General features: G+C 37.1%; 1 protein-coding gene across 1 annotated transcript; it reads left to right on the forward strand.

Moving 5' to 3' along the window:
• Window positions 1-1,212: 1,212 nt before the first annotated feature.
• On the forward strand, window positions 1,213-10,151 carry LOC120087104 (uncharacterized). The gene is made up of 2 exons (XM_039043985.2): window positions 1,213-1,349; window positions 9,887-10,151. Exons 1-2 carry the CDS (start codon window positions 1,233-1,235, stop codon window positions 10,112-10,114), a joined length of 345 nt encoding a protein of 114 aa, XP_038899913.1. The 5' UTR covers window positions 1,213-1,232; the 3' UTR covers window positions 10,115-10,151.
• The last annotated feature ends 1,632 nt before the right edge of the window (window positions 10,152-11,783 follow it).

Raw genomic sequence — 11,783 nt, forward strand, 5'->3', positions numbered from 1 at the left:
TTAAAGGAAGGGAAATAACTTCCCTCCTCTTAATTCCTTCTGTATAATCGTGGAGAGTGGGGGAAGTTATTGTTTCTTCTTGACATGATTTTGATTCATCTTCCTCAAAGAACTTTCTGTAATTTTTTCCCAGACCTTCTCCTCTCAAAATCATTTTCCCCCCTCTTCCAAAAATCTAAGAGCACACACCTCCTTAGAGATTCTCATCCCAAAAGAGAATATAGGAGGCTCCAATTGGTAGTGACCATCTTCGATCGTGCTTTTGTTCGTGACATTCCAGATAAGGGAATTTTCGTGGAGACTATGACTTCTTCAAAGGTAAGGTTTCCTAGAGACCCTAAATTTCCCTTTTCTCTAAATTTATTAAGCATGCTGTAAATTAATGTTTTTTACATAATTTTTATTTTTGTAATTTGTATTATATGAAAAATAAAAAATTGAGACAATCCACGTTTTTGTTCAGGACCTTTACAAGTTCCTTCCGTACCTACACTATATTTCATGCAATTTTTTTTCTTATATGCATTTTTATTTTTTAAAAATAATCAGGTGCATGTTACTAATGGTTAGATAAATCGCAATTACGTGTACAACGTTTTAAATTTTGATTGATTTTAACCAAGTAGTCTTGTGAATTTCAAGTTAGAAGCATATTTTTCACAAAAAAAAAAAAAAAAAAAACGTTGTTCTATTTCTTATCAATTTTCGGCAAAATACTATGTATTTTCTTTTGAATATGAGGGTTCTTGGATTGTTGTGAATATAAAATGAACGACTTAAATTTTTCATAATTGACTGGAATGATTATTTATTATGGATTTTTTATTTTCTACTTTTTTAATAGCAAACGTAATCTAAGTTGTAGAGATTTTAAATTTATCTTCATAATTTAATTTATCTAGTAGTCAAAGATTTGATAAGAGTTATTTAGTCCATTGAAAATCTATAATTAACAATTCAAAACATCATTTTACTATTTATCTAATTTTAAATTTTTTTTATCATTTTTATAAATGAAACTTCTTATTTCGCTAAAAAAAAAAGAAAATTTGATCATCATTTTCTGACACTGATCACGTGTCACCTCGAGAACTCTCCCCGTTTCACGTGTCACCTCTAGAACTCTCCACGTTTCATCGTTAAAATAAAATTTGTTAAAAAAACACTCTTTAAAGGTAAAAAAGCAAAACAAAAAAAAGATCCCACCGATTGAAAACACTGTAAATTGAAAAATGGCTTACTCCAATAGATCCGTTGCTTTGCGCTCCTCGAAAGCTTTGTTTAAACACCGCCATGGCGCTGCGGCTTCGCCTCCCTTGTCCGGTGCCACCGCCCTTAACCGCCTCCATGTACGCCGCTCTAACCTTCCTCCGTTTCCCGCCTCGACCGTTTTTATTTCTTATATTGTGATTTTTGTAGGAAGAGCAAAATTTTACTTTCTAATGTTTTCATTTTGTTTTCTTTTAATTTTGTTCCTTTTATGTTCTGGTACATGGTTTGCTTCCATACTATTAGGGCAGATCCCAATGATATGGTTTGAGAGGCAAATTTTCTTAAGGCCAATTTCTGATATGCATAAATATAGTACAATTTTACTTATGTATTTTCCTTTGGATAATTGGTATGCTAGAGCAAAAATATTAAATAAAAATAATGAATATTGTTTAATAACATACGGTTTCCTAATCATTTCGTTTTTTATTTCAGTTTTTTAATTAGACTTGTTTCCTCCATTTATTTTCATCTTTTTACAAGTATAATAGTTGAATTTTTAATCAAATTCTAAAAATAAAAATACTATTTTTTTTTAGTTTTTAAAATTTAGTGTGATTTTTTAAACCATCGATAAAAAGTAGATAAAAATAAGAATTTTGGAGGTGGAAGTAATGTTTATAAACTTAATTTTCAAATACAAAAATAGATAGTTACCAAGGTCTAAGTAATTCTATTTTTAATTGATTAGTCTATCAATAGTTAATTGCTAATCAATATTTAAATGAAGTATTAGATACAAAGTTTTGTGACTAATTAGTATCTATTTGAATTAATTAGATAAAAATATATTTTTTAAGTCATTTCTATTTAATTTAGACTCTTTTGACAAGAAGGGTTTAAAATACATATAAAAAGTATTTCAAAATTTTATTGTGTGTTTGTGAAATAGTTCAATTTTTTTTTAAAAAAAATTATTTTTAAAATAAAAACACCAAAATAAAAGTTAAACCAAACCCATGAAGTTAAAACTTTTTAGGCTCATTTGCCTCATAGGTTTTCTTATGAGATTTTAAACATACATTTAATATCTCTATTTGTTTCACGTAGTTCCACTTTTTAAAACACAGAATAATTCGAAAACTTTAAAACCATCTGATATTTTTTTCCAATAAAAGTATATTTTAATTCATTAATAAATTAATATCAAGTATTCATTAGTATTAATTTTAATTATTAAATATAAATATATTATTTAGACTTAATAAATTTCCACTAATATATTTACCATTAATATTTTATGCTATCTTAACGATTTAATATAAATTATTATTGTCAATTGTCAATATTAATTAATTAATTAAATTATTTTTGGTAAATAGTTTAATTAAAAAGTATTCATTTATTTTTTATTTTATTGATTAGCATAACAATAAATTAATTAATTTTAAGTTTAATTGATCTTTTGAATTTAATTAAGTGATTATTTACTTTTAGTTTTTACATATAAATTATTGAATTGAACACGAATATTTAATTTTTAGACATTAATTATCATGCACATCTAAAGACAAACATTAATTATCTTAGACATTTAAAATCTAGATATTCAAATTCCAGATATTTAATATTTATACCCACGAAACAATATCTGCGATTCAAACGGTCCTTAAGTTTAAGTATTAATTTTTTATTTTGATAAATGATTATAAACTTATCCACTAAATATAGAAAATCTTTAAAGTTTTTAATGCATGAATTGTTTTTACAATAATATGCTAGGTACAAACACATAAAGATGTCCAATTTTTTCATGGGGATGGGCCCCGTGGGATTCCCCGACTAGGTGAGGAATGAGGAAGGAAGTGGGGAAAAAAATTCCATGTGAGCTAAACGGAGACGGGGACGGAAAATGCATTCCCCGTCCCCGTCCCGTCTCGTTCCCACCCCGATCAGCTTTTATATATTTATTTAGTATAGTTATCTAATGCTATGTTATTATTATTATTATTGTATAAATATTATATTTAAATTTTAAATTTGATTATTTATTGGAAGAGATAATAAATATGTTTGGAAAAAGAAAAAAGAAATGGTTTTAGGGTTCACCGCCGCCGCAGCATAAAGGTGTCTTCGTCGGCGTCGGGTTCTCTTCGCGTGGGCTTCGTCTTCATCTGCGTCGGTCGTCGTTTCGCATCCTGGAGCCGTCGTCGTCGGCTGAGCGCATCTGGTTCCGTGTCTGTTCAGGTGGATTCGAAGCTGCGTTCGACTGACTGTCGTCATTTCGTGTCTGATCTGCGTTCGACGACCGCCGGTGATGGAGTCTGTACGGGTCTCGTTGTACGGCTTGTTGACTAGTGGAGAAGCTCGTGGTCGACTGGTGAAGCTGGCTATATTCTATTGTTGACTGGTGTATGCGTTTGGTTGGCTTGTTGACTGTTGGTTCGCAGACGGTGACGATCTTATTGAGGTGTGGGTTTAACATGGTGAAAGTTGGTGATGATGGTGCATAAGCGGTCGCCTCTAAGACTGAAGGAGAAGAATGGAGGACGAGTTGCTCGTCAACTCTTTCGTTTGCTTAGATCGGAGAACGATTTGGGATTGGATGCTCGTTCTTCAAAGGTGAAGGATTTTGGGTTGTCTGATGGTAGCTCTGAGGAAGGTGAAGGCCCTGGTATGGGGAGTGTTGGGTTGAATAAGAAAATTCGGGTTGTGAAGGTTGAACTGGGTGGGCTGGGTATTGGGTTAGTTGATGGACATGAAGTGAAGGGGGTGTCTGGGAGCATTGAGGGTGCTAGGGGCTCGAATGAAATCTGGGTTGTGAGGGGTATTGAGGTGGGCCTTGAGGGAGCTGGAATGAGCGGGCCTGTTGGGAGTGGGTTGAAGCTGAGTGAAAGAAGTGGAATGGTGCAGGGGGAGCTGGGGAAAGGGTCGATATATGTGGGAGCTTTGGTGGGTAGGCCACGTGGTGCAGGGCCGGAGTTGGGAGGCTCGGGGGGGGGGGGGGGGGTGAGGAGGTTTCCGCGGGGTGGGATTTGTGGAAGTGAGGGTCGATCGGTGGACATTCAGGTTCTTCGTGAGGGGGAGGAGCCGGTATCTAAAACCGATTTACTAGGGGATTTGGTCCAAAGGTGGTTCGGTTGGAGGAGGGGTGTGGTTCTGGTGGTTCTGGATCCGGCGTGAAAGGGGGAAAGTCGTGGGCAGCCCTTTTTGGGTCTAAGTTGAGGGGTAATTTAGAGTTCATTCCCCCATTGGTTGAAAATGATAAAGTTATTGTTAAACCTTATGATTATTAATGAGGGTGTCTGTGTAGGGGAGAAATCTCTGATTGGTCAGTTTGTGGATGCCAAACTCCCGTATTTTGTTATTTGTCGTCTTATTCAGAGAATTTAGGGATGTGTATAGATGCCAACTATTACCTTGTTGGATAATGGTATGATTATCTTTAATTTTCAGAAGGTAGAGTCACGGGATTGTGTGCTAGAGAATGGTCCATAGCACTTGGGTGGCTAGCCCATCTTATTACGACAGTGGTCTCCAGGTATTGTTCCTAAAACATTTGTTTTTAATTCTGTTCCTATATGGATTAAACTGGAGCGTGTTCCCCTAGAGTTGTGGACGGACAGGGGTTTAGCAATGTTAGCTAATGTCGTGGGTAAACCTGTCTCTTTTGATGTTGCAATAAGAGAGTGGCGACGGTTATTGTATGCGAGGGTTTGTGTTCAGGTGGATGGTGATTCGTTAATGCCACCTTCAGTCACTGTTAGAATGCGGGGTCAGGAGTTTATTATTCCAGCAGTGTATGAGTGGAAACCTCGTAGGTGTTCTTGTTGTGGTTCCTTTGGGCATACTAGGGTGGTATGTGAGCAACAGGGTGTGGAGAAGGGTCAGGAGTTGTGTATGGTGGTAGCCAATGAGGGGTGTTTGGAGGCGAACAGGGGAATCGAGAGTGTGAGGAAGGGGCAGGACTTGGATATGGGTGCGATGGGAGCTAGCCTAGTGGATGAGATTAAGGGCATGGAGAGGGTTGAAGAATCTACTATGGTTATTCGACGTAGGCGTGATAGAAGAAGTGTAGGGCATAGGGGTGGTAGTGGGTCTCCGGGTACGGCGCCCTTGAAGAGCAGAGTAGTTTATGGGTCCCCTGGAATTACGGGGTTTGTAAAGTATGTTGATGATCGTAATCAATTTGATGTTTTGTGTGATAAGGAGGGAGACTCGTTGGCATTGGCTCTAGTGTAGGCAGATCCTAATCCATTGTTTGTTATGGATGGGATGTTCGGGAGTTTGGGCAAAGGCCCAGTGGAAAGTGGTAGGTGTGATCTCTTGCAAGATTCATGATTTGGTGTTCCTAGAATGTAAGAGGGTTGAATGACCCTGTCAAGTATAGGGTGGTGGCAGACTTTCTGGCTTCCTCCTTCGTCGTGAAAATTTTGGTATGGTGATGAGTAGGTTTGGTGATGCCTGAAGTTGTGTGTGTAGCTATAGTGTGCAGGGAGTTGGGAGGATTTGGATGATGTGGCAGAAGAGTGTCTATAATTTTTCCATTGATATCAGTGAGGATCAATTCATTTATGGAATCTTAGTGGATATTGTATCCAGTGCTAGGGTACATATTGGTGCAGTGTATACCTCTAATCACATCAGCGAGAGAAGGAATTTGTGGTCTAAGTTGATTGATGTATGTGCCTCGTGGCAGCTTCCTGGAGTTGTTTTAGGGGATTTTAATGCTATTCATAGTAGTTCGAAAGATTTTGGTGGTTGCCCTAATTTGAAGGAAATGAAGGAGTTTGATGAGGTGTTATTGGAATCAGATCTGGTTGAGTTGGGTGTGACAGATAACTGGTTCACCTGGACTAGTAAATTTCAAGGGAATGGTATCTTGCGCCGCTTGGATCGATGCTTTTCCAATGAGGCGTGGAAGGTTTTCCGTATTCGAAGGTTAGGGTTGGTCAGTGGGGGATTTTTTATCATAGCCCTCTTCTGGTTTCTATAGGGGAGGCGAGGAGTAGACCGCCTCCTATGTTTTGTTATTTTTCTCATTGGGCGGAGGCAGAGGGTTTTCTTGATACTATCAGGTCAGTGTGGAGAAGATCTGAAGATGTGTCTCCTATGGTTAGTTTTGTGCGAAATTTAAAGGAAGTGAAGCAGGTTTTTCGTGCATCGTTTGGTAGGCGTATCTTTATGTTAGCTGATGAGGTGCGGGCGGCTAGGCAGGTTATGGAGGCTGCTTAGGTTGCGATGGAAAAGAATCCTGGTTCAGAGTCGGTGTGTGCGGAGGTGGCTCGGGCCACTGAGGTGTTTTGGTCAGTGGCGAGATTAGAGGAGGCGTCGCTCCGGCAGAAGGCCAGGGTCAGGTGGTTGGAGTTAAGTGATATGAATACAACTTTTTTTTTATCGTTGTGTTCGTTCTCGTCGCAATTGCAGTGGTTTATTTACGGTCGTGGATGCTGGGGGGATTCGCCTGACGGTGCATGATAGGGTGGCAGGGGTGGCTGTAGAATTCTTTTGGGTTGCTTAAGGGCTCAACATGTGGGGTATAAGGATCTTACTACCTGACTTGGGGATATTGTACAGTTCAACTGGCTCGAGGAGAAGGTGGAGGCACTTGGTCGGCCAGTGAGTTGGGAGGAGATTCAGAAGGTTTTATTCTCGATGAAGTCTGGGAAGGCTCCTGGGCCTGATGGGTTTTCGGTGGATTTTTACAGAGCTGATTGGAGTGTGGTTGGGGATGATTTCTATAACGCTGTGCTCAATTTTTTTTAAACATGTTACTTGCTTAGAGGAGTTAATTCTACTGCTATTACTCTCATCCCTAAGAGGCGGAGAGCTGAACGTATGGAGGAGTTTCGTCCTATTTCATGTTGCAATGTTGTGTATAAGTGTATCTCGAGGATCTTAGCTGAGAGATTTGTGGTTGTGGTTGTCTGATTTCATCAGTGGTAATCAGTCTGCGTTTGTTCTGGGTAGGTCGATTTTCGATAACATTTTATTGTGTCAGGAGCTCGTGGGGAGCTATAAGGAGGGCAGAGGGAAGCCGCGCTGTGTGTTAAAGGTAGACCTTCAGAAGGCTTACGATTTGGTGAATTGAGATTTTCTATTTGGTGTATTGTTGGCTATAGGTACGACCCTTCAATTTGTTAGTTGGGTAAGGGTTTGTGTTACTTCGCCTAAGTTCTTTGTGATGATTAATGGTTCCCTTGAAGGGTTTTTTTCTTGGTAGGAAGGGGTTGAGGCAGGGGGATCCGTTGTCTCCTTTTTTTGTTTATGATGGTGATGGAGGTCTTGTCTAGGTTGTTGAATAAACCTCCTGTGTGGTTTAGGTTCCATGATCGGTGTGAGCGCTTGGGCTTAACTCATTTGGTTTTTTCAGACGATTTGATGATTTTCTGTGCAACTGAGAGAGATTCTTTGAAGCTTGTGAGGTAGGTATTGACAGAATTTGCAAAGCTGTCTGGGTTAGTTGCAAATGTTAGAAAGAGTTCCATGTTTGTTGTGGGTGTGGAGTCTGGGGAGGCGGAGGAACTAGCTACATATATGGGAGTCTCTCTTGGTTCATTGCCGGTTAGGTATCTGGGTTTACCTTTATTGCCGGGTCGGTTGAGGGCTGTGGATTGTGCACCTTTGATATAGAGGATTACAACTCGTATTAGAAGCTGGGCAGCGAGGTCCCTCTCCTTTGCTGGGAGGGTGCAGCTTGTTAGGTCTGTTTTACAGTCCTTTCAGGTTTTTTGGTGTAGCATATTCGTGTTGCCTATGTGTGTAACTCATGAGGTTGATCGTCTGTTACGTAGTTATTTATGGAAGGGTAGTGTTGTGAGTCAGGGTGGTGCACGGGTGGCGTGGGATGAGGTGTGTGTGCCGTTGGGGGAGAGGGGATTGGGTGTGAAGCATGTGGCCTCTTGGAACTAGGCTGCTATTATGAAGTTGCTCTGGCTTCTCTTAATTAAATCAGGGTCATTTTGGGTGGCGTGGGTGGAGGCGTATGTTTTGCGTGGGCTGTCGTTGTGGGCTGTTAGGAGTGAGGTTGGGAGGTCTTGGTGCTTGAGGGCTATCTTGCGAAGTAGAGATAGATTCAAGCATCTGGTTCGTTTGATGATTGACGATGGACAGTCTTGTTTTGTTTGGTGGGATCCTTGGCTGTCGGGGGCGCGATTTTGGATTCATACGGGTCTACAATGGTTCATGATTCAAGAAGTAGTTTGGAAGCGCGGTTGTCGGAGTTCTTGGATGGTGAGGGAGGTTGGAGGTGGCCTACACTGTCTTAAGAGCTGCTTGAGATCTGGGGTTTTATCTAGGCAGTGGGGCCTAGGGTGAGGGGAGAGGATTATTGGGTTTGTGTGCCGGATGCTAGTGGTCGGTTCTCTATCGCTAGTGCTTGGGAGAGTATACGTCCTCGTCGTCATAGGGTGTCTTAGGCTAGTATTTTATGGATGAGGGGTGGTATTCCGCGTCCCTCCTTCTGTGTGTGGTTAGCAGTGAGGGACAGGTTGGGTACGCAGGATTGGTCGAGGAGTTGGGGTGTGTTATCAGAGGGGGATGTCTTCTGTGTGGGGGAGGTGTGTAGTCGCGGGATCATTTATTTTTTGAGTGTGGGTTTGGGAGAGAGGTGTAGTCTAGTGTGTTGCGTCAGTTGGGTTCAATGCATCAGGTGGCTGGTTGGGATGTAGAGTTAAGTTGGTTGTGCCAAGTGGGGTCCATTTGAATTGATCGAATATTTTGACACTTGATATCCTAATACTGTATTTTAGAGATAGACTTAGGGTCCATTTGAATTAATCGAGAAAAAAATGTTTTTAAAAAAACTCACTTTTATTTAAACATTTTTTATAAAAATTGTTGAAAATATTTCAAAAATTATTTTAAGTGGTTATCAAACATTTCAATTTTTCTATAAAAAAAATAAATACTTGAAATTACATTCCAAACACACCTTTACATGATATTCCTCCAAATGTGCCTGATCTTTCACTCTCCAAATATCAGGAAGGACTCATATATCTATAGAGATATTGTCCCTCACGTATAGTATATCAAAAATGATTCACCTTTTAGGCAAATAGTCATTAGTTAGCTTAGTGATAAATAAAAATCTAAAAGGTCATGGGTTTTAATTCATAACGATCACATATCTGGGATTTAAATATGAACTAAATTAGAACTTTTAAAACTCAATAATAAAAAAAGCAATGTTTATATATATATATATCGACATTTTCATGTTCCCATTTGACTAGATGAAAGAAGAAAGGTTAAAAATCAATCCATAAATTTTGGGTTTTTTTACACTTTAAAATTTGTAACAATTTAGTCTATAATGTAGAAATTAGTGTTAAGATTTAATAAAATTTATTGAAAAATAAATCGATAAATTAATTAGAGGTTCAATATTTTTATGAAATACAAAGTCTACATCATAAAATAATAAAAATTGACAGCTAATTTCGATAAATTTAGTTGCGATAGTGATTAAATTGTTATGAGTTTTAAAGTACAAGAATTATTAAATTTTTACATACTAAAGTTTAGGAACTAAGTTGCTACAAAATTGAGAGTACAAACTAAAGTTCGGGAACTAACTTATTACTTTTACGGTGTCATTTTTAAATAAGAAGATATGAGAGAAGATTTGATGATTATAATTATTTATACTTCAATTGAGGTTGATACGCAGGAGGAGAGTGACATGGACGTGGACCGAGCAAAAGCAGAGCAGCTGAGAGCAGGGATGGCCGGAGAAGGAGCGATGACAAGTATAGTGGAGGTGGCCTATGATTCCACCAAAGGGACGGCAGAGAAGGTGAAGGACACAACAATTGCAGAGGCAAACGAAAATGTAGTGGACACAATCGAGTATAGAAGCATGGGGGATATGGGTAACTATCAAAATATCCTATTATGAATATTGTTTATTAATCGCAATTGAGCGGAGGCAGAAATATGAGTGTAACCTATAATGCACTTGAAATAATAATTTTTTAAGGTTTTTTCTAGTTTAAAATTTATTTTGTTCTAAACTTTCCTAAAATTTCATAAAACTAAAAATTTAGTTCCTAAACTATGGTTTATAATAATTTAATTCCTTTACTTTCAATTTTGTAATAATTTAACATCTGAATTTTACTATGTAACAATTTAGTATTTGTAATGATTTAGTCTCTATGGTAGAAATTTGTGTTAAGATTTAATGAGATTTTTTGTATAAATAAATTAATAAATAAATTAGAGATTCAATATTTTTATATAATACCAAAGTTTATTATTTTAATATTTTTTTTAACTTTAGGGATTAAATTGTTACAAATTTAAAAGTATAAGGATCAAATTATTATATATAACGTTCACTGATTAAATTGTTACAAAATTGAAAGAATAGGGATTCAATCATTACCAATCAAAATGAAAAGTGTTTTTTAACCCTTTTCTATTATTAGTTTTAGAGAATGCGAAAGAACTCCCGTGCCGTACGCCTACTTCTATAATTTTTTGGCGGATCTTATTTAAAAATTAGATACTTCCTTAATCATGGTTAATTTAAATCTGAATAGTGTTTATTTTATTTTATTAAATTCAAAATAAAATGCTATTTATTTTTGTTACTTTGAATATCATTATATTTAAGTTTTATTATCTTGACATAAAATTAAAATTTAACTTTTAAAATATTAAAATGAGTAAATCGTCTTAAATATATATTTTTTAATTCTTATCAAATTAAAAATTTATATATATACTTTTAATCTATGGTTAACAGAGATGTCCAATTTGTCATGGGGACGGAGCTCCATGGGCTCCGCCCCAAACGGGGCGGGGATTCCCTGATTAGGTGGGGAATGGGAGAGGGAGTGAGGCAAAAAAATCCTTGTGAGCTAAACGGGGACGGGAACGGGGAATGCATTCTCGGCTCCGGTCCCGTCCCGTTTCCCGTCTTCGTCCCGATTAGCTTTTACATATTTATTTAGTATAGTTATCTAATGTTATGTTATTATTATTATATAAATATTACATTTAAATTTAAAATTTAATTATTTATTAGAAAATGTAATGAATAGGTTTAAATTGAATGTTTAAATTTAGATTATATATGTGAATAATTTGATTATATTTATTTCTTTCTACTGGAAAAAATTAATTAGTTTTTTAGGCCAAAATTTGAGTAATTTATCTTTAAATTCAAATTTTCATATAATACTAACCATAACAAACAATTCATTGATAAAATTAATTATTTAATTAAAATTGACTCACATTACTGATTTAAATTAATCGGCTTTTTACCAAAAAAAAAAGTAACGGGAAAAAATTTCCCGCGAGGAACCGATCCTCACGAATTCTCCGTAGGGAGTCTCGCCCCGATCCCTGTGGGGAATTTCACGGTATGGAGAATGAAATGGGGAGTGGGGATGGGGATGAGCAATGGCATCCTCGACCCCGCCCCGCGGACATCCTTAGTTAATGAAATGAAATATAGGTAAATGAAGATTTCAAATGGGTGGGTATATATATTAAAAAAAAAACTTCAAATGTGTGTTTATTACAATGATATTGAAATGAGCTACTAAAACAAGCCA

This window comes from Benincasa hispida, chromosome 9, assembly GCF_027475165.1.
Source record: "Benincasa hispida cultivar pf3 chromosome 9, pf3_genome.v1.1, whole genome shotgun sequence".
In the NCBI taxonomy this organism is placed as follows: domain Eukaryota; kingdom Viridiplantae; phylum Streptophyta; class Magnoliopsida; order Cucurbitales; family Cucurbitaceae; genus Benincasa; species Benincasa hispida.

Bases quoted from the DNA above. Each gene is read 5' to 3' on its own strand.
- LOC120087104 (XM_039043985.2), top strand. From the start codon at position 1,233: ATGGCTTACTCCAATAGATCCGTTGCTTTGCGCTCCTCGAAAGCTTTG. The intron at 1,350-9,886 runs GTACGCCGCTCT...GTTGATACGCAG, and splicing joins CCGCCCTTAACCGCCTCCAT to GAGGAGAGTGACATGGACGT.